General features: G+C 38.2%; 2 protein-coding genes across 3 annotated transcripts; both read right to left on the bottom strand.

Moving 5' to 3' along the window:
- Positions 1 to 2,094: 2,094 nt before the first annotated feature.
- On the bottom strand, positions 2,095 to 3,030 carry LOC108699314 (olfactory receptor 6N2). The gene has a single exon (XM_018231322.1). It carries the CDS (start codon positions 3,028 to 3,030, stop codon positions 2,095 to 2,097), a length of 936 nt encoding a protein of 311 aa, XP_018086811.1.
- A 5,777-nt stretch (positions 3,031 to 8,807) lies between these two features.
- Positions 8,808 to 20,132, bottom strand: LOC108699305 (zinc finger protein OZF). 2 transcript variants are annotated; one of them, XM_018231310.2, is made up of 6 exons: positions 19,996 to 20,132; positions 16,525 to 16,612; positions 15,460 to 15,495; positions 15,019 to 15,145; positions 13,123 to 13,221; positions 8,808 to 12,203 (listed from the first exon to the last, which is right to left on the bottom strand). In XM_018231310.2, exons 2-6 carry the CDS (start codon positions 16,609 to 16,611, stop codon positions 11,212 to 11,214), a joined length of 1,341 nt encoding a protein of 446 aa, XP_018086799.1. In that variant the 5' UTR covers position 16,612; positions 19,996 to 20,132; the 3' UTR covers positions 8,808 to 11,211. The 2 variants fall into 2 exon arrangements, with proteins under 2 accessions (XP_018086799.1, XP_018086801.1); XM_018231312.2 differs by lacking the exon at positions 15,460 to 15,495.
- Between the last annotated feature and the right edge of the window lie 4,046 nt (positions 20,133 to 24,178).

The following is a 24,178-nucleotide window of genomic DNA, read 5'->3' as shown; positions in this document are numbered from 1 at the left end:
ACAGGATACACAGTAGATAATCTAGCCAGAAAAATAGCCAGATATCTACAAGATACACTTCGAGAGGCTCAAAAGCATATTCCCAGACACACCACTTCTAGCATTCAGACAGCCTCCCAACCTAAAGTCACTAATAACAAGAAGTGACTTAATGCACCCCACCAAAAATGGAACATATATCTGTGGCAAAAAACAATGCAAAACCTGCCCACACAGCCTGACTTCAGACAAAATACCAGTTCCGGACACATTAGAGGAATACAGAATCCATGGTCACTACAACTGTTCTTCTTCTAATGTGGTGTACTTAATACAATGCACTAAATGCATAACAGGGGGACTATATATAAGAGAGACTGGGTAAAGTGTGAGAAAGAGAAATACACACCACTGATTCACTATAACCAATAAAAAACTGGACACACCAATAGGAAATCATTTCAATGGCCCTCATCACTCCATAAAGGATTTAAGAATTTTGGTTCTTAAGGGGAATTTTAAAACAGATAATGAAAGAAAAGTGTGGGAATATAAATTAATGGAAACTTTTAATTCTCTGAAGAAGGGGCTAAACCTGGGCCTTGGATTTATTGCTAATTATGTGGACTAAGAAATACCAACATGTCTGGATATGGACTAAGAGATCATATGGAATTCCTTTGATTCTACACTCCAATAATTCAGCCCTAATTTATACTCAGCCTCTTTGACCCACATTATCTTGTACTTTATCTGCTTGTCTCTTGCAGATCCCCTTGTAAATGACTTTGACACCTTACACACAGATTGATATTTCTTTTTGTTGGTATGAGCTGAATGTTGTTTATATACCAGAGAACACCACAGCTTTATTTTAATCAGCTTGAGAAAGAAACTAAAATCTTCTGAAAGCTTGCTATGATTATATTAGTTAGCCAATACAGGTATCACCTTTATACCACTTTTGTTATTTTATTATTTCAAAAGGGTTGCCCTGTAACATGATCCCTTTTAAACATACCACCTGTCATAACTCAGGGCAGGGCATGCCACAGTCTAAAACCCTGACAGTGAAGAGCCATTTGCATTGCTTGGACACTTTTAGCATTTAGTGTGGACCAAACAGAAGACTGAGCATCTGTAAATAACATAGTGGCACAAGTGTAGACAAGAGATAGTGGGGCTCATTTATAAACTTCGCACAGTGCAGGATGATTCGCACAGTGAAAATATGTTCCTTGCGTATGGTTATATATATTTCACAAATTGCAATTTTATATTAATGTCAACACTACTTTCAAGCACAATGACTGCACAGTCGCAAACACCCACATATAATTTGCGAGCCGTTTTTGCGCAATGCGAATCCACCAAAAAAAGAAAGACGGGCATACTGTAGCAGTGCAATATTTCAGCATTCAGGAAAAAAACATATACAACCATTTGCGAATAAATATGCACTGGGCAAACTTTATAAATGACCCCCAGTTTTGATGCCTTTTTATTGGCTTTGTTGTTACTGGGCCTTGGGTCAGTGAATAAGCCATATTGTGTTTTGTTTGTTGTGTTTGGTCAATCTAAGGGACCTTTGATGGGCCTGTACAATTGATATCTGGCGGAAAATTGGCCAGATATTGATTGGGCAGGTTCAAATATTCCATTGGAATGAGGATCATATCGGCTAGTTGATGCAGTTGTTGCCCCCTATGGCCTGTATTTACTGTTATTGTGTTTGGCTCAGTAAACTACTGCAACACAATGTTCAAAACATTTACGCTTATTGCAAAATGTTTTTTTTTTCATACTTAAAGGAACAGTAACACCAAAAAATCCAAGTGTTTTAAGGAATGGCAATATAATGTACTGCTGCCTTGCACTGTTAAAACTGGTGTGTTTACTTCAGAAACACAACTATAGTTTATATAAACAAGCTGCTGTGTAGCCATGGAGGCAGCCATTCACGCACAGGATATTATATTTTCAATACTTTCATTTTTTGCTGCTACTGTTCCTTTAATATGCAGCCAACCAAAACAGAAGCTTCCTATTTGAGACAGACTAAAGATCTTATAGAAACAAAACAACACTGAAATAGAACATTAGACCAATCTGCTCTTAGGATGTTTCCCAAAATGTTTTTATTTTTTTCTTCAACAGTTCCCTTATTTCTCTATTTCTCAGGCTATAAACAACTGGATTACACATGGGGGTTAAAACTGAGTAAATAACAGCCATACTATAGTTATAGTTTAAAGGGTAATTTTTTGTTAGTCTGATATAGGTGAATGTCACACTACCAAAAAACAGACTAACAACAATGAGGTGGGCACTACAAGTGGAAAATGTCCTTTTCCGTCCATTTGTTGTGCTTATCTTTAACACAGCAGAAATGATCTTCACGTATGACAAGATAATACAGGCGAAGGCAAGAAAAAGAAGGAATGCATTGATGTAGAAATCCACTGTGACGTTGAGAGTTGTGTCAGAACATGCCAGGCTTATCAATGGATTAAAGTCGCAGAATATGTGTTCGATTTTGTTGGAATTACAAAAGTGTAATCTGGAAAGAAGGGTCAGCTGTGTTACAGGGCCAACCAGCCCTATAACCCAGCAACAAGCAGACAGTTGTAGACAACATCTGCTAGTCATTATAGATGAATATCTTAGAGGGTTGCATATGGCGAGGTAACGGTCATAGGCCATAGCCGTAAGCAGGTAAGTCTCAGTGATACCTAGGCAATGTAGGAAATATACCTGTACTAGGCAACTTTTGTATGAAATACTCTTCTGGTCCAATAAACTGGCAAGCATTTTTGGAATGGTGACCGTTGTGTACCAGATTTCCAAAAAAGAAAGTACGGCAACAAAAAAATAGAGAGGAACTTGTAGAGATGAATGTGAAAAGATAAGGGCAATTATTGTAATGTTACCACAAATTATAAAGAGGTAAATTAAAAAGAGAAAGGGAAACAACAAAAGCTGGAGACCATTATTATTGGGAAAACCCACAATGATGAATTCTCTAACAAAAGACTGGTTTGTAAGGTCCATCTCTCAATGCTGACCGTGAAACCAGGAAACAGATTATCTCCAGTACGCATATCAGTGTGCCTGCATTTTACATGTAATAAAGAAAGATCAGTGTTATTAACAGGTGAAGTCCATCATGCAGGTTTCATCTACATAGTTAAAGAACAAAAGTAAAGCATAGAAGTGGTAAGTTAAAGATAATGGTCATTTCTCTCAACCAACAAAAGTTTGATGCCAATGTTCCATTGTTTCATGAATCATTCTGCTGTTGCCTTTTTGCTGATATTCACCACATTAACTCCATGTCATATTGAAGGAATAAACATTAAATATACAATTGGCTGCACATCTTGCTTTTGATCAAAGTTCTACTTAAATAGAAACATAACATTAATGCTCAAAGTCCAGCTGACTGCTGAGAGGGTTAGTTTGTTATGTGTTCCAGCATTACTTTTCTTCTTCATCTTAAATAAGAAATGTCAACATCTATAATGTAAGTGAGTGGGAGAGTAGATAAGTGGGAAAATGTTGGATAAAGTAGGCAGGGAGATTAAAGGTAAAAAAAGGATAGGGAAGAGAGGAGAAAATAATTGCAGAGGAGAGGGTAACAATAAATTAAATAAGCTTCAGATCAATTTCCTTATTATACCAAACACCCCTTTACTGTCAGGAAAATTATTTTTAATCCATTTAAGTTGTAGATCATACTATTTGTGGCATTGAGCGCTAAAGGACCAGAGCGCCAGTGCTATAGACTCTATATTTATACATTATCATTTAACATTTAAAGTGGCTGCTTTTCTAGCTAAAATAACTTACAATATACTGTAAGCTTCTGCATTTTTCTAAGATTTTTAAAAATAATACATTAGGGATAGTAGGTTTAAGGGGAGGTATCAGTCTCCCTTCATCAGGTGTAGCTTGTGGTCCTTTAATTTGTAATGAAAAAATCTCGTGAAAGTTTAAGGGCAGAGACACATACTCCGATTCGGGGAGATTAGTTGCCCAGCGACAAATCTCCTCTTCTTTGGGGCGACTAATCTCCCCTAACTGCCTCCCGCCGACAAGAATGTAAATCGCTGGGGAAGGGCAATCGGTGCTCTTCATTTTCCGAAGTCGCCCCACGAGGAAACTTTGGACGACTTCAGAAACTAAGTGCTCCGAGTTCCATCCCGCCGGAGATTCAGATTGCCGGCCGACTAAATCTCCTCGAATCTGAATCTGAGCGTGTGTCTCTGCCCTAAGTTATAAATTTGTCCCTTAACTTATAGAACTGGATTTTTTTCTGAAGGTGTGAGCTCATTATAATAGCAATAACCAACTGAAAATTATTCTATAATGAAAAATTAAAAAAAAACAAAAAAAACAATTTGCCATAACATTTTCTAACATTACTTACCAAAATCTCAAGTTATATGATTACATCATTTCAGGATCAAGTTAAAGCATCATCATTTTACATGGTTCTTTAAAAACACAATCTAATTCTCAATAAAACAATCTAATTCTCAATAAATCTGCCGTTTCTCATGCCACAATAAATTGTTTATCATTACTTCTGTTAACGAAAAAAATAGCAAGCGCAGAGCCATTATATATTCGCCGTAGTTAATGAGAAAGTCATTACCACAGCTTTAATTGCCCATGACATATAACATAAGCATGTACAAATGGGAATTAAGAACAATTTGGTTTTACTGAATAATAAAGACCTAAGGATAAATAAAATAATAAATTGTAATTCACTGAAATACAATTGTCACCTGTGTGTTCTACAGTAAAAATAAATAGGGGTATTACTATTATTAATTTATAAGGTGCAATACCATCAGATAATTTAGGAAAAATGATAGCAGTGTTTATTAAATGACTAAGGGACATTGTAAATGTTATATTAAGTTTATAAGTATATCTAGTTTGACATGTCTATTGAGGTATCATATGTTCATGTTGTATATTTCCATACATCATTGGTTACTAAACTGTGGGGCCAAAGACAGATTTGAGTAGAATGCATAGTTTATCTCCTAACCTCCTGGAAGCTCAGCTTAGGCTTTAGCTAGAGAAATGTTTGGAGTTAACACTTTTGCTAGTTTTGGTATTCTTAAAACTATGGCTGATACATACATTTTTTTTTTTGACATGGCAGAACCGTTCTTGTAAATCAATGGAGGTTTCAATGAAACATGTCTGCAAACCACAACCATGCACTATTATAAATATCTTAAGTTCCCAGGTTTAAAAGTCTAAATCGATATTCTAATAAACATTACTTTGCTTCCCCTTTTTTTTACAGCACTTGTAACTGATTTCATGTCGGGGCAGGTCTGTGAAACAACACAAGAAAAACAACAGGAAGGATGTAGTAAATGTTTAGTGAGAAGAAAATCTATTTCATTGCATTATATTGTACTATAATTTATTTATATGTTTATATTTTAAAAACCACATAGGACAGCAGTGTTTTACAAAGCAAAAAAAAAAAACAGGGGTCGCAGTTATAAACAATACATAATATATACATAAAACATGAGGAAGAGGAGAGAGTGTTGTATTTGAGGATGAATATTGAAATGTTTCCTCTAGAAAGAGCTTTTTATGTAAAACTTTCTTGGTCCTCAACAGTCCTTAAAGGAGAAACCTTAAAAATTAATGTGGCTAAAAATGCCATATCTTATATAATGAACTTATTGCACCAGCCTGAAGTTTCAGCTCGTCAATAGCATCAATGATCCAGAACTTCAAACTTGTCACAGGGGGTCACCACCGCAAGCCCAACCTACAGGTCCCCCGTCCCCACCCCACAGGTCCGCCCCCACCACACAGTAAAAAAACAAAAAAAAATTGGTGGCTAGGGTTCCCACATGTTAATAAAAAATAAAAAGATATTGGTGGTCAGGGCCCCCCATAAAAAAAACATTTGTGGCCAGGGCCCCCCCATTAAAAAATATTGGTGGCTAGGACCCCACATGAGAAAAAGAAATTGGTGGCCAGGGCCCCTTAAACGTCCATGCCTTCCCGAAGTCAGCAGAAAGATTTGATTCCCAGCAGCGGCACTTCAGAGGCTGCAACCCCGATGCCGCCCCACCTCACGTCAGAGTGGGTCCAGGAGGGGCCGCATTGCTAGTGTAGTGATCGATATTGCGGTTGCTGCACTAGCAGAACCACATTTCTGTGTGAAAAAAACGGAAATTCGGCTCTTAAATTACCAGAGACAGCTTTTTGCCACCCCTGGTAACTGCCCGCTCCATGCCGCCTGAGGCAAGGGGGCAGATTCACTAAAGGGCAGTGGCTAACGCCGACTTTTTGGCAGAAATGCAATCCGCAAGGACATCGCCAATTCACTAACAGGCGCAGATAATTCTCTAGTGAACTGGACCATCTATATCATTCATTCACGCTTATTGCCAGACGAATTTTCGTATTTTACTGAATTTTACCTCTTTCGTCCAGAGTTGACTTTGCCACCTCAGACCAGACGAACTGATAAAATGAAGCTACATCTTCCTTTATCATATCCACATCATATCAAAGCACTGCGTATCTTGACAGCGCTATATAAATAAATGATGATGATGATATCCTGTCTGCCAAAAATGCATTTAAGTTTAAAATGCGCTGGTGACTTTTCCTTTTTTTAAGCAGGATGGCCTGCAAAAGTCGTAACTTGAACTTTTTTTCCCAGACATTTGAGACCATATGGAACATTCATTTTACAGTGGGCTCATGTGTAGGGCATTATATTAACTCTTTTGTCTTTATTAAGGTTCCTTGGGCATTTGTAATAAAAACTGGTAACTTCAAGCATTTGCACCAACATCTCTAATAAAGTCGCCAGCGTTCGGCGCCCAGGACACAACTTCACATATTAGTGAAATAGCGTAGTGGTAGCTAATTTGCACCTGGCAATACGGTGCGAGGTGTGTGAATCAGTCGCTGGCGACAATTTGCCCTTTATTGAATTCAGAGAACATAGTAGACAGTAGGACTACCTCTATGATGTACACATATATTGTAGAATCAAAGTTGAATGTGAATGGAAAGGAAATAGAAATTCATACTGTATATAATAAGGGTGTGGACATCAAGAGCCTGTATCCAAGATAATAGCAGCTCACATAAAAATTGATTTATTACAAGTTGAATAATCCACATTGGAGTTATTCCACTGCTTGTAAGGAAATTAAAGTTGATGTCTCCTGTGTCTATCTTCTACACATCCCTCTGTGCACATTCAACAACATTTCTTCAGATTTATTAAAGCCAATCCTTACCTTCAGCTTTTTGAAGTAGGCCCATTATTTTAATGTTACAACACATTTTGTTCTCTATTTTGGCAAGTCACTTACTAGTTACCTTGCATCTTCCTCTGTTGGCTATCTTCTGTGATGAATATGCATGTTCCAGTGTACACTGGGTTTGATAGCCAAGTTTCCTAATTATATCCATGTCCTGTCGGAGACGTATGAGGTCCAGGTATAGGTCACAGTGGGCTAAGTATATTTTCCTGATGAAAGACTATTGTGCTATTGTTACTACTCTGGCAACAATGTATTGGTAACCGTGACTGATTAGTTCTGCTAGCACTTTAGCTTTCCTGTGTAAAATTATAACTTTCTACATAAGAGTAAGACACTACTTTGATGGGTCTTTTACCCATGATACGTAAATAGAATTAATCCAACACACATAATCTGCTCAAGGGTTATTACCCGTGTTTAATGTCAAACCTGACGTAGGGGTACGCCCCCGAAACGTTGTAACCTGTTTGGCTTGACATTAAACACGGGTAATAACCCTTGAGCAGATTACGTGTGCTGGATTAATTCTATTTACGTACCACTTGTTGGAGGTGCCGTCCTCCTATGTTCCATGCACCGTGAACGTTTAAAGAGGGACCAGGTGTGCATCTGCACTTCGTTGGCTGAAGTTCTTTTACCCATGAGTTACAAATCACAGATCTTTATATTTAATCAAAGCTTATGGGTTGAGGCTAACTAATTTGTTTCAATCACTTCGTACTTACCTTTTCTCATTACATCTTCTAAGTGCTCTTTGCTTTATTCTAATTATTATGACTATTGTAATATGCGGCAAGTTTTATATAAATTCTATAATTTGTAGGAACATGATCTGCATTCATCATTTTCCTATGAAGTGTTCTGTTTTTCAACATCTTCCTTATTTCTCTATTTCTTAGACTGTAAGATTGCAAATTGGTGTTAAAGCTGAATGAATAAGAGCCAAAATATGGTCATAGATCATAGGGTACTTTTTGGTTAGTCTGATATATACAAAAGGGACCCATATTTGTGGTTGTGAATACTCCACCTTTGTTTCTTCTTCTTAACTGTGACACTTCAACTTCTAAAATGTAAAATGAGTATAGAGTATGTTTCTACTTCTAAAATGTAAAATGAGTAGAGTATGTTGGCATACATTTGGGAAATTAATAGAAGGGGACTGTGGCGAAGGAATGTATTTTAGGAGTATATTTTTGGAAGACAACAATAAGGAAAATAAGCAGAAGTGGAGTGGACAAAAATTAAAACTAAAAAACACTCTTCAGATCAAAATATGGTAAACCAGTATTTCCATACCATATTCTTTCTCACAAGGCAACTTTGGATGACTTTGTTAAACAAAGCAACATTTACATTTTCCCACTGGCGATTTACTTTATTGCCGATGAAAAAGCATTTTGGGGATAGCACAGATCTAAACATGGGTGACATATCTCCCTGTCTGCCAGTTGTCTAAGACTATACTCAAAACACTGTTATAGTCATTCAAAAATATTAGTTTTGTGCAGTAGTGGTAAAATGTTTGGATTTTTTTTTATTAGTGTTGCTTTACCATTTTATGCTCTTTTTCTTCATGTGAGGTAGGATACATATAAACACATTGTCTTCACAAGAGACAAATATAATGGACACATTTATGTCAGTTTGCAGCATGTAAACACCTGAACGAGACACAGAATGATATCACTGCAACATCTTCCGAGAGGTCACTGCAACAAAACACATGGACTTGCTTGGAATGTAAACTTATTTTATGAGTAACAGGCCCCCCCTAAAAATGAAAATAATCCAGTTGCATCAACAGCCCCATCAAACATGCTTGCTACTTCCTAAAATTAGACTTTTCTATAAAAGACCCCCCAACGCAGTAACAGAACCTTCTTTTAACAAAAAAAAAATAATCTAATAATATATATTCAAAACTAGACAATTTTTTCTAAATAAAACAACATTGGCTGTTTTACAGTTGATGCCAAATTTCTGGAAATGCTCAATAAAGTTCTAATTTTGCATACGTGTAATTTTGTTTTTGGGCGTTACTGATACCGGATGTCTGCAGTGTGAAAAGGTCACCGATATTATGTTATGACGTGATGCATCATATACCTGACGGACACATTAAATGCCCATAAACAAGGAACAAAAAAAGTAATGTACTGCCACAAGTGGACTGGTTATGACATACATACAAATCAACAAAGAACTTCATTTATGTTCCGCATGATAAGCTTCACTAAGAATTCAATTGAATAGATATTCCTGCAGGATAAAAAAGGGTCAAGTAACTCCCCACTGCAGTCCACTTTGGATCCTCTCTTCTTCATCCAGAAGATCAGCGAAATATTGGTGCAACCTGTGGAATGTATAGACGGGAAGTGTAGATAAGAGAACAGTCGCCTTTACAGAGTTTTTTTTTTAGGACTTCCTCGATGTGCCAAGTCAAGTGTGACCTTCCCTTTAACCCTTTTAAAATATCTCTGTATAGCTAAGAAATCATTATCACACCTCCCCTATGACTGATAAAAGTTCTTTAGACTCCTCTTCCTTGGTTCTGGCTCCCCTATTCATCTGCCTCCCAATAATGTCATCTTTGAGACACCTTTGCTTTCCTCTATTCTTTCTGCAGAATATTTTGTCCTTCATTGGGTCTACTTTCTTATCCAACAGAACTCCTCCCTTCCCCTAGTTCATAAGTCCTCATATATTCTCTTTCCAGATTCAGCTGTACGGCTTGTAGCTTCAGTCACACAATATCAGCTTTATTTAGTCAGTCCTGCAATTTTAGTTATACTGTATGTAATTCCCTGTTGCCTTATTCAAATACATTTTAATTTAGCTGGATCCTTGCTGCATTACCTCCCACACTAAGGGGTATTTATTAAAGCTCAAATTTTTCTGGTCGGGCTTTTTAAAGTGGAAAAGACAATTTTTATCGAGGAAAAAAACCCTCACATTTTTAGAAAAAAAACAATTTTTTTTTAATACCCCCAAAGCTATTTATATATATTCCAAGACTATTGTACATACTTATAGTTCAGTCACATAACCTGGTGCTCCCAGAAGTTCCACAATATAGAAAAGTAAATGCTGGTGCACACAGGGATTTTTTCTTCAAAGCTATTTATTATACCCCCAAGGCTGCTAAAAGTCCAAATCCGAAAATAGTTCATCTCAAATCTGTTGAAGTCCTGTAGAAGTCAAACGCAGATGTCCTTTTTCCAATTTGAAGATTTTGTGGTCTGCGTTGGGTTTCATGTGATTAACCGAAAAATTTGGGGTTTTCAGTTAATAACTTGAAAAATTTGAACGATTCAGGAGTCAAATCCGAAAAATTTGTACGATTCAAGTTTTTTTCACAGACTTTTCCTGAAACAAATTTTTCGAGTTATTTTATTAAGCAAGGTAAAATCTCGGATGGGAGTTTGGTCCAGTTTTTTTTTTTTTGAAACTATGAGAAAAATTTGAGTTTTAGTGACTGACCCCTCAGCATTGCCCACATGCATTTAAATTATTATATTTAAAAAAGCAAAAAATACAAAATTTAATGATCATCCAGTGTTGCTAGCGAACAGATCTTTTTTGTTTTCAATTGGAATAATGTCATGTTTCATTAGAAAATCTGGGGGAGAGGGCAGGTCACACTTGAATTTGGCGCATGCATGTGACATCACATGAACCTGCTCTGATGGACTCTGAGGCTAACCTGACTGGCACATAATGTTAATCTTTAAAGAACCTGATGTTGAAAGGCCTGTCAAAAACACAGAGCCCATGTATATTCCTTACTAGAAGAGATGTCGTAACACAGAAAAAGCTTGCCCTATATCAAGCTTCAATTCAAAATAAAACTGGTCCCCTCTGGTCGAAGCAATAAAAAGAAGGACTTTTGTCCTGTGATTTACATGTCCCAGTCATCTGAATGAACTTTCTGCAAGTGTTTCAAAAGCTGGGGCCTCTGTGCAAACATTCGTGGACATTTAGTGCAGGGAAATGGCTTCTCTCCTGTGTGTGTTCTCCTGTGCAGTACAAGATGGGTGCTATGCTTAAAGTTTTTTCCACACTCCAAGCATGGGTAGGGCCTCTCTCCTGTGTGAGTTCTTTGATGAGTGGTGAGATGGGAACTGGAAGTAAAGCTTTTTGTACATTCGATGCAAGCATAGGGTTTTTCACCAGTATGTGTCCTTTGGTGTGTAACAAGGTGTGCGCTCTGAGAAAAGTTTTTGCCACAGTCACTGCACTCGTAAGGTTTTTCTCCAGTGTGAGTTCTCTGGTGCACAATAAGGTAGGTGCTGATGCTAAACCTTTTCCCACATTCAGAACATGTATAAGGTTTCTCCCCAGTGTGTATCCTCTGGTGTTTAAGTAGCGTTGAGTTGTCAGTGAATCCTTTCCCACAGTCTGAACAATTAAACGGTCTTTTCACTACATGGATTTTTTTGTGTCTTATTAGATTTGAACGGTGGGTAAAGCATTTGTCACACTGAGCACAAACAAAGAGTGAAATACCAGTGTGTACTTTGTGATGCTTAACAAGATAGGACTTCTGAGTGTACGTTTTCCCACATTCTGAACAGACATAGAGCCCATCTCTCTTCTTTCGCAGGTGTTTATATGTTTCGTTGCTTATCTTTTTATTTTGAAGCTTCTTGTGTGGTCTAAGCGCTCTAGTCGCCGCCAGCTCATTATCATAGAAACCAGAGTAATCAATGGAAGCATTGCCTCTAAGATTATATGGACGTGTCACACATATACTCTCCATCGCAAACGATGGGTCCTTCAATGACACCTGCTTGTCCTCTTCAGCATCTTGGACAAGTCTTAGACCTTCCACAGAGAAACCATCTTGTGTGAACAGGGATGTACACGATTCATCTGTTTCACATGTGGCATCTAGAAAGGTAGACACTGTGAGGACCTGGTTGACCATAAAATGTGCATATGTAAATTAAATGCACCAGAGGTTGTATCATTTAGTAAGGGTACCTCATTCCATATAAAATATTTCCTGAGAGTCATATGTCATATTCAGAACTCAATATACAGGAGCAAGTTCTATACTAAAATCTAGTGATCACCGCTAGTAAAATGTTATGACTCTGCCTCTTTAATATTAAAAGACAAGCAATTAATGGTGATATATGTAACTTTCTGCATGTCCATTTAGAGTATAACAATAAAAGGGCCGTTATCTCTTTAGGGACTATAACCAACTCCTCTATCGCACCAAAAAGCCTGCTCCAGGCTTACCCTCCCTCCGGCTGCTCCAATCTCTCCTCGTAAGGTGCTCTGTCCGCAGCGTTCCCACCGCCAAAGTTCATTCAGTTCCAAAAGAAAGGACGGCACTCCATTTGAGGAGGAAACAAATTTTATTGCAGGCTCATGCAGGGATCAAAAGGCCCTACATGTTTCGGGATACAATCCCTTAATCATATGCAATGGAGTGCCGTCCTTTCTTTTGGAACTGAATATCTCTTTAGGGAATTCCCAATCAATCTGGGCAGCTAAGTGGCAGATAACATTCAGCGTTGATAAATGTAAAGTTATGCATCTGGGATTTAAAAATATGCAAACCACTTATACCCATAATGGGATGATAGGCAAACTTAGCTGTAGCAAGCAATGCCAGTCAGCAGCAGGAAAGGCCAGTAAAATATTGTCCTGTATCTAAACGGATATAGATTCACAAAAGCACTATCTATTACATATGGACTTGTACGTGCTATTTTAATTTACTGCTGGCAAACTAATATACTGATGTAAGACATATTACCAGCGACTTTGTAATATTTTAAAATTCTGCTCTCTTTACCAGAATGGAATGACTTCTGAGTATTCTTCTTGTCCGATAAACATGGATCTTTCTCGTTCTCGATTTTAGATATTATGTCTGGCTTTTTGTGTCGATAACCTGAAACAGAACAAGGGTGGATATGCAATAAATTATTATACTTGTTTTTTAAAGTAATACGGTTATCCAGAAGGCTCTGGACCTGGGCTTTTCCAGCTAATGGATCTTTCTGTAATTTGAATCTTCATACCTTCTTAAGTCTACTAGAAAATCATGTAAACATTAAATAAACCCAATAGACTGGTTTTGCTTCCAATAAGGATTAATTATATCTTAGTTGGGATCAAGTACAAGCTACTGTTTTATTATTACAGAGAAACAGGAAATTAACATTAGTTGGTTAAAATGGAGTCTATAGCAAACGGCAAATGGAGTCTATAGGAGACAGCCTTTCCATAATTCAGAGCTTTCTGTATGATGGGTTTTTGGATAACGATCCCATACCTTAGTGAATCTATAACAAGTGATCAGACTGAACATATAAGATAAAGATGTTTTACTATACAGGTATGGGACCTATTACCACTTACCAGAGGAAGCAAAAAGCTGCTCAGCAGCAGCCCCAGAAACACTATTGCACTTGTGTCAAAAAATAATGCCCCCACCACCACTTTAAGATATCAGAAGTAACCCATGTCATTGGTGACTTCTAGTATCCTTATATTTTACATAAGGGGGTACATTATTCCCTGTATTACTGAAAAATGGAATGTGGAGATATGCAAGTTGGCCTTCACATTCCTTCTGACTTTACTGAGCTACCTCAGGCTTCACCTCCAGCTCTCAATTCAGTTGTCAGCCACAGATAAAATGGACTTTTTCGATGCATGTTACAGTTGGGAGAGTTACTGCAGTTGCTTCTTATTTAAATCTGACTTTTCCTCAGCAACACCATGCAGGTCACGAACAGATTTGGCAGCTGCAAATGATTTCTGTCCTATCCCATCTAGGTTTTTTTGAACGGGAACTATTGTGAAAATGAAAATCTAATATAAGCTTCAGCATACTGAAATAAGAAACTTTCTAAATACAATTCAATAAAAAAATTCTGTACTGTTTCTGAAATAATCAAGTTCACCTTCACTATCCCTCTCTCAGCATCTGTTTCTCTTCATTCTGTCTTCATGCAGGAGTTGGGTGACAGATAATCACTGACAGTTAATTCAATATACTGTATCTTATAGGGGGCTTCCTTTCCTAGCAGATGTATTAAGAGCTCACTCTCTGTCTCTCTACAGGCAGAATTTGTGCAAAAGGCAGTTATTTTGTTAGATTGTGTTTGTACTGGACAGTTATTTGAGTGAGCTCTAATACATCTGCTAGGAAATGAAGGCCCCCATATTATATATATCGGATCTAACTGTCAATGAATATCTGACACACAACTCCTGCATGACCAGATGCTGAGAGAGGGATAGTGAAGATAAACTTGATTATTTCAGAAATAATGCAGAATATTTAATTGATTGTATTTACAAAGGTACTTATTTCTAGGGATGCACCATTATCCAGGATTCGGTTCGGGTTTCGGTACGGGATTCGGCCAGGATTTGGCCCTTTTCAGCAGGATTCGGGCGAACCAAATCGGAATTTGCATTTGCAAATTAGGGGCGGTGAGGGAAATGGCGTGACTTTGTCACAAAACAAGAAAGCAAAAAATGTTTTCCCCTTCCCACCCCTAATTTGCATATGCAAATTAGGATTTGGATTCGGTTCGGTAATTGGCCGAATCTTTCGCAAAATATTCGGGAGTTCGGCAGAATCCAAAAAAGAGTGTAATAGTCGTTTATTGGCATGGGAAATCCTAGACAGCACTGCCCTAGGCCATTAGCTAAATCTATAAACCCAGAATCTTACCCAGTGAATGGAATGCCAGATAATTCTCCAGCATCACTTCTTTGTAAATCTCCTTCTGTCCTTCTTCTAAACATCTCCATTCCGATTCTGTGAAATAGACAGCAACTTCTTCAAAGCGAGCAGGAGCCTAAAACACAAGGAATCCAATGAATCATATAAAGCACACTGCTTACACCTGGTTTTAAGGTGACAACGTTTGGTCTTGCATTCCCTTCCACAGCATAATTATATCCAAAGGCTTATGAGCAAAGGCATTGTGTTATGTTAAATACAGTTAGGCCCATATATCTGGACAGAGACAACTTTTTTTTCTAAATTTGGTTCTGTAAATTACCACAATGAATTTTAACTGAAACAACTCTCAGACTTTCAGCTTTAATTCAGTGGGTTGAATAAAAAGATTGCATAAAAATGTGAGGAACTAAAGCAGGGGTGTCCAACCTTTTGGCTTCGATGGGCCACATTCGAAGAAGATTTCTAAAAATAAAGGAAATATACAGAAATTAACTACAATACCAGCTGGATATCAAGATTCCATACACTGGAATATGGGACAGATATAGAGCAACCTTCTCAAGATTTAGTACTTATTGGGCAATGGGCAGTCCCCCTCCTCCCTAGGTCACCACATTGTTAAAACCTGACATAGTAAGTCTATTCCTAACAAGACTGAGGTGGTAATGTGTCGGGACAAAAAAACACAACGACAACACAATACCAGCCATAAAAAATGGCCCCAAATATGTACCTGTGCCAGCCATAAAAATTGCCCCCAAATCTGTGCCAGCAGCGAGCCATAAAAATTGCCCCAGATCTGTACCTATGCCAGCAGGAACCATTAGAATAAGGCCAGCAGTCCTCCGGTTTTCTGCAGCACCATTCATTGCGCGCCACAGTAATGTGCCAGCCCAGCTCTCCTCCTCTGTCTGCTGCTAACAGAACGTGACGGAGGTGACGTTGACATCTGGATCTGCTGATTTCTTCAGAGTATGCACTGCCGCACATTGAGAGGCGCTGGATGCCAGCAAGCAAGAGGGAGGTTAGGGATCACTACGTGATGTTGTGCATGACGTTTTCTTTGATTCCCGTAATAACAAACTCTGCAACTGAGCGTTTCAAGCTGGGCCGCATCTCCATCCCGGGCCACGGGTTGGACACCCCTGAACTAAAGCCTTTTTTTTTTAACACAATCACTTCATTTCAGGGGCTCAAAAGTAATTTGACAAATTAAAAAACTGAAAATAAAATGTTTGTTTCTAATACGTGGTTGAAAACCCTTTGCTGGCAATGACAGCTTGAAGTCATCATCATCATTTATTTATATAGCGCTGTCAAGATACACAGTGCTTTGAAGTCTTGAACTCATGGACATCAACAGATTCTGGGTTTCCTCCTTTTTAATGCTCTGCCAGCATTAAAAAGGATATATCTAGCAAAATGCTTGGACATTCAGAAGGGACTACTGTATGTCTAACATATAAGTTCCCTGCTGTATAGTACAATTACCTTTAGTGGCCACTTATCCTTGATAATCCATTTGCCAGAAGCTTTGCTTTTTGATGTCTTCTTCAGGACAAGTTTCAGCCTGGGCATCCTGCAAAGTTATGTAATCAGCAGAGATATTTATTTCCACATTACATCGCTCATATCAGTCTCACCTTTCTGTCCCTGAAAGTCCGAAGAGGGGGTGGGTGACATCAGTGTGGGATATCAGGGGCGGGATGCAATTTAGGGGACAGGCTTTTGAAATCAGGCTGCGGGGCTATGACACAGCAGCTGGTGATTGGTTAACTGCTGAGTCAATCAGTGCAGAGTCCTGTCCGGATTTCAGACTTCTGAAATACTTGCAGGTAGTTTCGAACCGGACATCTCATGTGAACATCATACAGGTGGCAACCCTAGTCCCTGTCCCAGTGGAGTTTACAGTTTAGGGCCCCAAAACATTTGTATATTGATCTATTCTACCAAGACATATTGAAATTGTTCATTAATTATGGCCTCGCTGGACCTTCTACACTGCTGGGCCTCCTGTTTCCTGTTTTCTCTGTAGTTATGTCCCTGATTTACAGTGTGAGGTCCTTAAAGGACCAGTAACATCAAAAAAATTTAAAAAAATAATTTGTTAGTATACATCGGAAAAAAAACACACCAAGACAAATGAAACGCAATCCTCTTCAGAACAGGCGACACGGCGGCAATCCATCATGCGGCACTCGATTTCGCCTCCCTGGCTATCTCCTATAAGGACGGCAGGTAGGAGAAATCGAGCGATGCACGATGGATCACCCGGTTGCCTTCTAAATAGGAGTGCAAGCGGAGTTTCAGTAAGTTATTTCTTAATAAAGACTTTGTGATTTTAAAGTTTAATTTGTCTTGGTGGGGGTTTTTTCAAATTTTTTTTAAAGGGGTGGTTCACCTTTAGGATAACTTTTAATATGTTAAAGAACGATCAATTCTAAACAACTTTTCAAACGGTCTTCATTATTTATTTTTTTATAGTTTTTGAACTATTAGCCTTCTTCTTCGGAATCTTATCAGTTTTCACTGTCCCGTCTAAAAAACAAATTCTATATAAGGATACAAATTTATTGTTGCTGCTACTTTTTATTATCTTTCTATTGAGGCCCTCTCCTATTCATATTCCAGTCTCTTTTTCAAAATAGAGAATGATTGCTAGGGGAATTCGGACCCTACCAGCCAGATTGCTGAAATTGCAAACTTAGAGCTTCTGAATAAAAAGCTAAATAACTCAAAAACCCCAAATAAAAAAATCAAAACCATTTGCAAATTGTCTCAGAATATCACTCTCTACATCATATTAAAAGTTAATTCAAAGGTGAACAACCCCTTTAACACATGTGAACACACTATGATCAGGGGAGACGAAACAAAGTCTTTGCTGAAAGTGTCCTGGGTGTAATGAACCCATGATCCCCGGCAACAGTACTAACCACTGCACCCCATTCACGTGACCACAACAACACATACTAACAGGATCTTACCCCTGACATTAAAGGGAATTATCACGAAAATGAAAATGTCATATAAGCTTCAATTATATTGTACTGAAATACAATCAATTAAATATTCTGCATTGTTTCTAAAATAATCAAGTTTATCTTCACTATTCCTCTCTCAGCATCTGTTTCTCTTCATTCTCTCTTCATACAGCAGTTGGGTGTCAGATAATCATTGACAGTTAGATCCAATATATCTTATAGGGGGGCTCCTTTCCTAGGAGAGGAATTAGAGCTCACACAAATAACTGATTCCAGAACAGGTATGGGATCTGTTATCTGGAAACCCGTTATCCAGAATGTTCTGAATTACAGAAAGGCCATCAACCATAGACTCTATTTTATCCAAAAATTCACCATTTTTAAAAATGATTTCCTTTTTCTGAGTAATAATAAAACAGTAGCTTGTACTTGATCCAAACTAAGATATAATTAATCCTTATTGGAAGCAAAACCAGCCTATTGGGTTTATTTAATGTTTACATGATTTTCTGTTAGACTTAAGGTATGGAGATCCAAATTAATGAAAGATCCGGGAAAACCTGAGCATTCTGGATAAAATACCTGTACAAAACAAAATAACTGCCTTTTGCACAAATTCTGCATGTAGAGAGACATGATGTCTGGTGATTTTAATAGAGTGAGCTCTAATACATCTTCTAGGCAAAAAGAGCCCCCCTGTATGATATATTAGATCATTCATCTGACACCCAACTCATCATCATCATTTATTTAAATAGCGCAGACAAGATACGCAGTAAACTCCTGAATGAAGAGAAAAAGATGCTGAGAGGAATAGTGAAGATAAACTTGATTATATCCGAAACACTACAGAATATGTAACTGATTAAATTTCAGTGTGCTGAAGCTTATATTAAATTTTCATTTTCGAGATAGTTACACTTTAATCTGTACAATAACAAATGGTTGTTTACAAGGTGCACTTTGTTTAGAGTAACTAGAAGTACAGTCTCTTTGTATGAGCTGCACATAAAACACTTTATTTTATTTTAAAGGAGAACTAAAGCCTAACTAAAGAAGTAGCTAGAAATGTTGTACATTATGTTTCTGGCTTCTGTACCAGCCCAAGGCAAATACATTCCTTTAGCCGTAAAGATCTGTGTCTCCAAAGATGCCCCAGTAGCTCCCCATCTTCTTTTCTGCTGATTCACTGCACATGCTCTGTGCTGCTGTCACTTACTGAGCTTAGGGACCCACTCACAATATACAGTACACATAGAATAGAAATGTCACAATAAAAGGCTGATTAGTAATTAATACAGATAATTACTACATGGCAGCACAGAAACCAGTGCAATTAGCATCAGAATTTAATAATCAGCCCTGTAGCATCAGTTTATATTACAGACCAACCTCATTTTCTGCTGGATAATTAGTGACGAGCCCTAAGCTTAGCTTCTCAACAGCTGCTCAGAGCTCACTGAGCATGTGAGTGTCACAGACACTTTCCAAGATGGTGACCCCCTGTGACAAGTTTGAAGTCCTGGATCATTGCTGCTATTGACAAGCTGTAACTTTAGGCTGGTGCAATAAGTTCATTATATAAAATATGGCATTTTTAGCCACATTCATTTGTAGTGTTTAGTTCTCCTTTAATAACAGTATGTGTATACCCCTCCTCCCTGATATTTCTCTACCTCCTATGAACCAGATCAGAGTCACCCAGTGAAATAAATTACTCAATAGCTTAATATCATTCAGTGCCATTTCAGCTTCTTGCCCTGATCTTGCAGCAGTGGTTGGACTACAACTCCCATGTAAAAGCAGCACAGTATGGAGGTATGTACAATGTCCCTGTTTTATTCATTTGGCTCTGTAAATAATAATACGTAGCTTATTAAAAGCACCAAGCCACAAGGTACAGTCTGCAGCATGCACATTAGTTACCCTATTCTAACAACACAAAGCCGATTTTGGACTAAATTCTAACAAAACCTACCTTCCAGCAGCACAAGCCTTCTTGTGTTTATCTGTCGGGGGGTTTAAAGTGACCACTAGAGGGAGAGCGAGAGCACTGCAATCTGGGATTTGTAGTGCGTTCCCGTCCTAGCCCTGTTCCCTTGTACGTAAAAGAACTTCAATTACCAGCATGCCTTGCTGCAGGCGCAGCGACATAAGCAGCTGATCAGGAAGCGAGGCTTGACACGCACATGAACACTGCAGAGCTTTATTGATAACGCATTAGTAGCCCTTTGTAGGAGAGTGAGACACATAATAATGCAGTATTTTATTAAGCACTGCTACGTTGCATATATACTGTATTATATATTGCTCTAATCCCCATTATGTTCTTAAACAAAAAATAGCGTTTTGTGAGTTTTTTTTGTTTTATGTTTGTTATTATTTAAAAATTAAAGTGGAGGGGTTTTATTTGTTCTTCAGTGTGGCAGTGAGTAGACCTACCCTCTTTATACGTGGCTATCTGTGAAAAAATCCTAGTAGCACATGTATATTTGCTTATCTTCAATAATACAATATTAGATGTTTAAATGGTCACAGGGATTTAGCAAGACCCCCCCCCCCTCCTAAGGTTGCCTCCTGGCCAGTAAAAATGATGGTTAGAGTTGCCTCCTGGCCAGTAAAAATGATGTTTAGGGTTGCCTCCTGGCTGGTAAAAATGATGGTTAGAGTTACCACCTGGCCAGTAAAAATTATGGTTAGGGTTGCCTCCTGGCCGGTAAAAATGATGGTATGGGTTGGCACCTGGCCGGTAAAAATGATCGATAGGTTTGCCTCCTGGCTGGTAAAAATGATGGATAGACTTTCCACCTGGCCGGTAAAAGTGATGGTTAGGGTTGCCACCTGGCCGGTAAAAATGATGGTAAGAGTTGCCACCTGGCTGGTAAAATGATGGTTAGAGTTGCCACCCGGCCGGTAAAAATGATGGTTAGAGTTGCCACCTGGCCGGTAAAAATGATGAAATGGGTTGGCATCTGGCCGGTATTTTACTGACCTGGCCGGTAAAAATGATGGTTAATCCCAATGTTATTAATAGGGAAAAAATATAAAAACATAGCAGGGTTGTATATAGCAGGATTGCTAGGTCTCATTTTCCAAACCAATCAAAGTCAGCTACAAAACTAGCCCAAAACTATCCAAGAGACACTTCCAAAGTAGCCCAAAAATAGCACAATATGTGCAGTGAAAAAAAAGTCTAAAAAATAAATGAATATGTGTGAAAATGCAGCTTTTTCGAATTTTCGCTGTTTTGCAAATTTTTCCATGAAGCAAAACGGGACAGATTCACCTGTCACCAGGGGCATAACTACAGAGGGGGGCCCAGGAGGTGTAGCAGCCCCATAAGGCCCTAATACATTAACAATTTCAATAAATATTGGTAAAACAGGTCAACCTGTAGACAATTTGGTGGCCTTTGATTTTTGCCCCAAAATTAGCGGAAATTGAGGAAAGTCACTGGAAAACGTGAGAATGCTTGAGTGACGAGAGACTGGGGTACAGAGCCCAAAATCTGGTAACTCCCGACTTCTGCACAAGTATTGTAGTCTTACATTAAAGTTGCCAGTTGGCAAATTGTTAAACAAAAACTACATTACTCAGCATGCACTGGGAGATATAAGCTTGGCACTATAGGGCAAGTTTCCAAAGTACAAACCAGCCAAATGCCCAAAAAGTAGCCCAAATCCATACCTTGGCTAGTTTGTGCTAGTAACACAATTTGGCTGGAAAACTGCCAACCCAGCAACCCTGATATATAGGAAGGCTGGTGGCAACCCTACCGGACTGGCCGGTAAATATTAAGCTTGATCCCAATGTTATTAATAGGTGAACCAGGTAAAACTATAGGAAGGCCGGTATTTTTGTTAAGAAAAGGTGGCAGCATAGTTGTGGCATTACAAGGAGTGACCAAAATACACCCAAATAAATATTGTAGGGATTTGCTGACTCTGTAGAGCGACCAGTATGTCAGCAAATTGTTATAAATGACATGGTCTGGGCAATATTTGGCCATATTACTACAGAAACATGCAGAATAGGATTCAGAAGCAAACCTGGGAGCTTTCTCTATTATAGTGTTCATGACTGTCACATATAGAAGGGCTTACATGTAAGACAGTCACAGAGAAATAAATGCATCCAGCTTCTATTTTATGTAACTAACACTATTTTGCAAATGGGCTACTCTCTGGAACTACGGTTGCCACCTGTCCAATTTTTACCCTGATAGCCCAGTTTTCAGAAGGAAAACCAGGCAGGACTCCCCTAGATTGACATACGTCAATCAACCAATCGGTGATCATCACATCATAGTCCTGCTCCTGTGATGCAATCACCTCACAACCACTCCCCTGTGATGTCACCTCCTGCCCCCTCCACCTAACTGGATGGGAAAAGGTGACATCCCTAGCTGGAACCTAGTACCTACCTTGTTCTTACTCAACTTGGACCCAGTAAGTTGCAAGTCCCGGTACAGGATGTTACATGGGGTACTTAATCAGGTGGGCCATGCATGTGCTAGTGGAGGAAGGGTTAACCGCACTGAATAACGCCTATGACTAAGTGCCCCTAGGGCATGAAATACATGGATTCATTCATTCAGATTTTTGCTTTCATCGTTTTCCTTGCAGCTGGCTGAAAAAAGACTACCCACTGATTGGTTGCTATGGGTTACTGCCCAGGTGCAAATTTGTCCAGTGTTAATAAATGAGCCCCACTAGTGTCTTTGATAGTAGTGTTCTGATGGTACAATCGCCAGTCACTTTTTAGATACTTCAGACAATGTGATTCATTTAATGATGTTACTCATAGCAGACACTCAGAGGTAGTACTTACTTCTATAGTCCCCAGTGCTAATGGATCCTCACAGTGGTAGCTTACTCAAGGAATCTCTTAAAGGAAAACTATACCCCCAAAACAATGTAGGTCTCTATAAAAAGATATTGCATAAAACAGCTCATATGTAAAACCCTGCTTCATGTAAATAAACATTTTCAAAATAATATATTTTTCTAGAAGTATGTGCCATTGGGTAATCATAAATAGAAAATTGCCATTTTAAAAAATAAGGGCCGTCCCCTGGGACTGTGCACACAAACATACTGTACCAACAAACCATACTTGTTAGGTCACATGAGCCAATTAACAGACAGTTCTGTCTTTTGCTTCCACACTTCTTCCTGTTACAGTTAGAGCTGCAGTATTTCTGGTCAGGTGATCTCTGAGGCAGCACACAGACCATCACAAAATGGTGGTTCAAGGCAAGAGATGTAAAAAGTCAAGTTTATTTCTATATATATATATATATATATATATATATATATATATATATATATATATATATATATATATATATATATATATATATATATATATATATATATATATATATATATATATATATATATATATATATATACCAGTTTGATAAGATTCCTTAATATGCCACTTAATATTATGTAAACTATCTGTTGCTTAAGTGTTTATTTTGGGGGTATACTTTTCCTTTAACCACTTGGGACCCTGTACTGGCAGATGATACTCAAGGTACTCACCCTTCTTGTGTCTTCATCGGAGTATCAGACAGCTCAACTAATCCAACCTCTCAGTCCTAGTGTAAGCTAGTATAGATGTTTCCTAAAATCGATTTCTCATATTGAGGCCTACCTCTGCCTCAAGCTCTTCTTGCACCAACCACCCCCTCTAGAATAGGGGCACCACTGAAAGAGGCAGAGCTCATGATGAATTCTCTTTTTATAGACTAGGGATCCCCTGACATCTGTAGACAGCTACAGAAATAACGGAAATATTTCATCCTGGAATTAGAAACAGCTCTCCCTCCTAACTCGGAGGGGCCTGTACAGTTATGTAGGACTGGGACAGTTAAAGTGGTCCTGTTACCCAGACATAAAATCTGTATAAAAGAAGTCCTTTTCAAATTAACATGAAAAATGTTTAATAAAATAAAATAAAAATGTTTAATAAAATAAAATGTTTAATAAAAATTTCTATTTTTATTAAAGTGGACCTGTCACCTACACATAAAAAGCGGCATAAAGTCCATAGCATATACCTGTTATAATGGTGTTTAAATATCTGAGCTGTCAATCAAGTATTATCTGCCCTGCATAGAGATGGGGCATTCAATTACTTTCACTTTCCATTCA

Source organism: Xenopus laevis, chromosome 8L (assembly GCF_017654675.1).
Source record: "Xenopus laevis strain J_2021 chromosome 8L, Xenopus_laevis_v10.1, whole genome shotgun sequence".
NCBI classification, from domain to species: domain Eukaryota; kingdom Metazoa; phylum Chordata; class Amphibia; order Anura; family Pipidae; genus Xenopus; species Xenopus laevis.
The sequence above is the reverse complement of the archived record's forward strand: the minus strand, read 5'-3'. Positions and strand labels throughout refer to the sequence as shown.